The sequence below is a fragment of the Trachurus japonicus genome, chromosome 9 (genome assembly GCF_045865225.1).
Source record: "Trachurus japonicus isolate A0001 chromosome 9, Traja_1.0".
In the NCBI taxonomy this organism is placed as follows: domain Eukaryota; kingdom Metazoa; phylum Chordata; class Actinopteri; order Carangiformes; family Carangidae; genus Trachurus; species Trachurus japonicus.
The window spans coordinates 24,271,629-24,277,280 of NC_140915.1; the positions used below are offsets into that span (position 1 = coordinate 24,271,629).

At 46.0% G+C, this 5,652-nt stretch overlaps 1 protein-coding gene across 1 annotated transcript; it reads left to right on the forward strand.

Moving 5' to 3' along the window:
* The first annotated feature begins 349 nt into the window (after positions 1 to 349).
* mat2ab (methionine adenosyltransferase 2Ab) lies at positions 350 to 5,421 on the forward strand. The gene is made up of 9 exons (XM_085786737.1): positions 350 to 597; positions 1,369 to 1,446; positions 1,557 to 1,679; positions 1,782 to 1,894; positions 2,012 to 2,155; positions 2,250 to 2,468; positions 2,556 to 2,738; positions 2,862 to 2,995; positions 3,599 to 5,421. Exons 1-9 carry the CDS (start codon positions 504 to 506, stop codon positions 3,699 to 3,701), a joined length of 1,191 nt encoding a protein of 396 aa, XP_085642863.1. The 5' UTR covers positions 350 to 503; the 3' UTR covers positions 3,702 to 5,421.
* The last annotated feature ends 231 nt before the right edge of the window (positions 5,422 to 5,652 follow it).

Sequence of the window (5,652 nt, forward strand, 5' to 3'; positions counted from 1 at the left end):
TGATGACAGATTAGAAAAATGAAATAGTATTATTGGCAGTAATAGAGGGCACCAAAATAAAGATTTTGCTTAGGGCCCCATGGAGGCTTGGGCCGGCCCTGCTTGTCTGACACCAGCAGCCTCAGTCCCAACTGTAGATTGAGCAACATTTTGACAGCACATGGCCGCTGAAAACCAGTCTGTATGCAACTCCCCTATAGTTAATAGACTGTACACCCCCCCCACACACCCCCACACACACACTCCCCCCACTCCCTCTCGATAGGCGCGATGGTACGGTCCACCTCCCGGTGACGTCAGCGCGCCTGAGTTCATAGAATAAATAGTGGAGCTCTGCGCCACGAGGCTCAGGCTCGAGGATCAATACACCGAGAGGCCAGGCCGTCCGAGGGAGAGCAGCACCACGCCGAGCCACCGCCAGCGAGAAGAACCGCAGACACAGTCTATTGTCCGCGTCGTAACGTTTCTGTTCAAGTGTCGCACACCGCCAGCCACCGCTAACGATGATGAACGGGCAGATGAACGGCTTTCACAACTCCCTCATTGACGAGGACTGCTTCTTGTTCACCTCGGAGTCGGTCGGAGAAGGACACCCCGGTAAGACCCACCGGCACGCCGGCCTTTTATCGCTACACCAGCTCGTCTGGGCGGAGTTAACACAAACACACACACTGCAGCACCGTTAACTCGAAGTACCGTGGGATTTAGTAGTAAATGGGTAAAAGTGGCACCGGCCGCTGCATCATTCACATTTTGAGCGTCACGGCCTTTTCCGCTGCGTGAACACAGCTGGGCCGGTGTCAGGAGCACGCGCTGCTGCCTGCTAACGTTAGCCGGCTAATAATCTCCGGTCGGTGATGCTGTCGCGTGTTTGTTTGGTCCACCGACAGTAAACACACTCGTCTTATTGGTATCAGAAATACACAGGAAGCGACTCTTGAATACTATTATAGGACCATTGTTTGTCCGTGTAGTTAACGTTTCCCTGAATGTCCGGGACTAACTGTTAATTCTCCGGTCCTCGGGTCACAATAACCGGTGCTGTTGTCCGTCGGCGTCAGCATCACGACATGTTGGTGCCGTCTTGCATCATTCTCAGTTGTAGTGTCAGAGTTAGTTCAGTGTCTTAAGTTTTTATCACGTTTGCCTTCCGGTCCCCGGTTCATTTCATTGCGCGCGCTCTCCTCTTTCCAGCCACACGTGCACAAACTGAAATGGCGGCTGAGAAGAAGCTCGAGCCACTCCCACTGACTGAACACGAGCCTGCCCGCTAAACGTGCCGGGGTTAACCTCCAGACCCAGTGATCCAGTTGTGCCGCAGTCTGTCATTGACACCGGTGCTTGACAAACATTGTTCTCGTTTTTCAGACAAGATCTGCGACCAGATCAGCGATGCTGTCCTGGACGCCCACCTCAAGCAGGACCCTGACGCCAAAGTTGCATGTGGTAAGGATTTTCTGTGTTGAAACTTAACTCAAGTGAGATGTTTACATTGCCGAAGGGAAGATCTTTTATTTTGGTTGTTTATATCTGTGTATCTCTCTTTCCTCCGTCAGAAACTGTTGCCAAGACTGGGATGATCCTCCTGGCAGGTGAAGTTACATCACGTGCCATAGTGGACTACCAGAAGGTTGTTCGTGACACTATCCGCCAAATTGGATACGATGACTCCTCCAAAGGTATGTTTTACTTCAGATTTGATATGTTTTAGCTGTGAAAGCCATTTTTTTTTTTTTTACTGAATCGTGTCTCTTATCTGCTGCTGTCTCGTGCCTGTGCAGGATTTGATTTTAAGACCTGCAATGTTCTGGTGGCCTTGGAGCAGCAGTCCCCTGACATCGCTCAGGGTGTCCACGTTGACCGCAATGAAGAGGACATTGGGGCTGGGGACCAGGTCAGTACTAGCAATTAACATTTTTCCTCTATTTGTATTCTGAAGTTATTGCAGTTTTTGTCCTCAAAAGTGTCCTGCTCTTTATAAAAAATACTGTAAAAATCTTTTGCTCTGCAGGGCTTGATGTTTGGGTACGCCACAGATGAGACAGAGGAGTGCATGCCTCTCACAATTGTCCTTGCCCACAAGCTGAATGCCAAGATGTCTGAACTGCGTCGCAATGGTACTCTTCCATGGCTTCGGCCAGACTCAAAGACTCAGGTAGGCCAGTCACACTTGCTGTCAGCTATTATCAATTCTCTGTTTGTCACAACCATTTAGTTGATTTGGATTTTCACCTTTTTCTTCTCTGCAGGTCACTGTCCAGTACCGCCAGGACCGTGGTGCCATGCTCCCTGTGCGCGTGCACACAATTGTCGTCTCCGTTCAGCACGACGAGGACATTTGCCTGGAGGAGATGAGAGATGCTCTGAAGGAGAAAGTCATCAAGGCAGTTGTTCCCTGCATCTATTTGGACGACGACACCATCTACCACCTGCAGCCCAGTGGACGCTTCGTCATTGGGGGCCCACAGGTAAATGTCAGAGGGTGTGGCTTTCAGAAAGAGTTTAGCCTATGATGTGCATCCTATATTAAACTAACCTTTCTTCCCCACTTACAGGGTGATGCTGGCCTCACTGGACGTAAGATCATTGTCGACACTTACGGAGGCTGGGGGGCCCACGGTGGCGGAGCCTTCTCTGGAAAGGATTACACAAAGGTGGATCGCTCCGCTGCTTACGCTGCTCGCTGGGTGGCCAAATCTCTGGTGAAGGCTGAGCTCTGCAGGAGAGTGCTAGTCCAGGTACGTGGGAGTGTCAAAATGCACCCGTATGAATTTTAGAGGAAGGGGCTGCCATGCGTCCTGCTTTAAGTTTTCTGTGTGTTGGTTGTGCTTGATATAATACATGTATGTGTGCTGTATTAGGTGTCCTATGCCATTGGAGTTGCCCATCCCCTTTCCATTTCTATCTTCCACTATGGGACCTCAAACAAGAGCGAGAGGGAGCTGCTTGACGTTGTGAAGAAGAACTTTGATCTCCGTCCTGGAGTCATTGTCAGGTAATGTATAACCCGAAGCCCACTCAATGAAACGGCAGCGTCTGGCTCTCTCCTGTCTTCCGTGCCTTATTTTTGTGTTTTTTATTCAGTTTCCTTGCCAGGCTTTAGGGTTGCTCTAAATTTTTTAATTTGTGAAAAACTCTCGCTACAGCTGGCATTTTGGTTGTCCTCTGAAAGTTATAAGTTTGCCTTATCCGTTAATGTGGCATAGTGGTTACACACGTGGGCATTAGTGGGAGCGAAAGTGTAATTTACTGGGGCAGATGTGTATGATTTTTATTGAAATACGAGACTATAACCTGGATAGTAAACTACGTTTCTAGCATAGGTTTTTTTTTTTCTGTATGGATGAGTGTTTTCCGTCTGCAAGCTGCAGTGTCCAGTTTGGTCGGCGGGGTAAGTGTCGAAGCTTCACGTGTTTCCCACTTTAACCAGCTGGTCTAGCAAACCTGATGCTCTTTATTTATATTTATTTATTTCATTTTTGTTGGCTCTTGACGGTCCCTACCAGCTATGTGAGCGTCGTGCTTGTGTGAGTGTCAATGCGTGCATCTGAGATCACTGAGTGTGGCAGCTGCTAAATGTGTTGATTATGTATTCCAGGGAGCTGGATCTGAAGAAGCCCTTGTATCAGAGGACTGCGGCCTATGGCCACTTTGGCCGTGACTCCTTCCCATGGGAGGTGCCCAAAAAACTCAAATACTAAACCTGTTAAGCTTTTCCCCCCAGGCCTGTTGGTGTATACTACAGAGAAGCCTACTAGGTTCCGGGGGTGAAATGCCCTTATCACTCTCATCATGATGGTATCATTTAACACATGACTCCCTTCCTCACTCCTCCTCCCTCCTTTTTGTCTTGTTACTGTTTTCTGCTGGTTGCAGTATCATACTGGGCACTAGGAGGCACGTCTCAGAAACTTGATGTTAAAGAACTGGATGGGTTCCATGAACTCATGCACCAGAGTACTTGATGTTCTCCCATGTCTTGAGCTTCCCCTGCTTCTTGTTGTGATAGACCCCCGACTAGCTGTGTTCAGTTGCTCTCCTTCAGGCATTCCACACCTGTCACTGTTGTTAGTCTTCTATTCATTGTCCTGGCAGTAGCATATTAGACCATATGCAACAGCCCCCTTAATGTGCTGGTGCTACTGACGTAAGGAGTCAATGCATCTATAAATATGAGTCCATTTTAGAAGCATAATTTGGGGGCTGGAGGGTCCTGTGATCCGGCTCCTTCCTAAAACACGTCTAGCTTCTTTCTAAACATTCCTCCTTTGTCAGTGTAGTAGTTCCCTGACCCAGTGTCCTCTGTCCCTTTTTTCTGTTTGCTTTATTCCCTAGTCTTTGTGGAGGATGCTAGAACGGCACAATTAAAATTCAAGGGTTGTTGCTATTTTCACTAAAAAGCTATGCACTGCAGGCTAAGGCAAGAGCCAAATCGTAATTATTCAAGCTCTCAAATGAGCATAAAACCTCAGATGCCCCTACAGACCTTTGCTGTTTTCTGACGTAATACAGAAAAGTCAGAGGCTGCTATGTCACTGCTCTGGTCTGCAGCGGTATTTGTTATACTTGATTATAGTGATGGAAAAATTGGATTGTTTATGACATGAAATTCAATTTTAAACGAGTCCTTTTTTAAATGTAGTTTAACTTGCTTTTTTATGGTTTGAGGTGACTAAAGGCCCTCTTGCTCCTGAAGTATATTGATGGCAGGTGTAGCTACAGAGAAACCTGATCCCCATCTTTATCCTTGAAGGAGCATGTTCTTTAACACAGCCTCTTATTGGCCAGGAATCAAACCTGAACACTATTTATTTGTTCTCTGAAACACAGCGTGGATACAGAGAAGCTGATGTTTCAGAAGGCAGCTTTAAACACATTGAATATTGAATTCCTTTTGACTTGATAATTTTTCAGTGTTTGGCTTGAGGCCCCAGAGTGTTCTACAGAAAAGCTTTGGGCCGTCTCGGCAAGAAAAACTGTCACTGGCTACTGTTAATGACTATTTTACAACCTTTTTTTATTTTTGGAATACAGATCTTATTTTTGATGGGTTAGTTTTAAATCCCATTAAAAATGTTTGGTGCAATTCTTAGGCTCTTACCTATCCACATTAAGAGGGATGGCAGCATTTGGTTGGTGTAGTACAGAGAAACCAACCTTGTTTACATGGCCATCTCATTTGCTGGATAGAGTTTGGAGTTTGGGTTTTGTTCCCTTTTTTACCTCTCGGACGAGGGCATCCCGTTGGCTACAGTAAGTTAAGAGTGCCTTTTCTATTTCCTCTACTCCCCATTTGCTTTTCTCCCTTCCTACCAACATGCTTTCAACTTCCAGAGGAACAAGTAGCTCATAACTGTATTATGCGTCATGTCTAGACTGGATAGTTTACTGATGCTCTGTAATAAACAACTATTCCTCTAATATGTCTGACTCTTAAGTTTTTCTTTAATGTGTATTGAACTTGCAAATCATAATGAAAGAGCACGGATATTTGAATAAAATACTGGTTACTTTTTTATTTTATTTGAAATGCTATTATTAAATCAACATGTCTGTCCTTGTGGTGTAAGTAATGTTAAACTGCAATTATTGTATTTAACACATTGAGGTATGAATCTACTTCAAGAGTATTACTGCTGCTACTACTATTAA

Coding starts and splice junctions, on each gene's coding strand:
- mat2ab (XM_085786737.1), top strand. CDS start 504: ATGATGAACGGGCAGATGAACGGCTTTCACAACTCCCTCATTGACGAG. Junction 1,895..2,011: donor ACATTGGGGCTGGGGACCAG/GTCAGTACTAGC, acceptor TTTGCTCTGCAG/GGCTTGATGTTTGGGTACGC. Junction 2,996..3,598: donor CGTCCTGGAGTCATTGTCAG/GTAATGTATAAC, acceptor TATGTATTCCAG/GGAGCTGGATCTGAAGAAGC.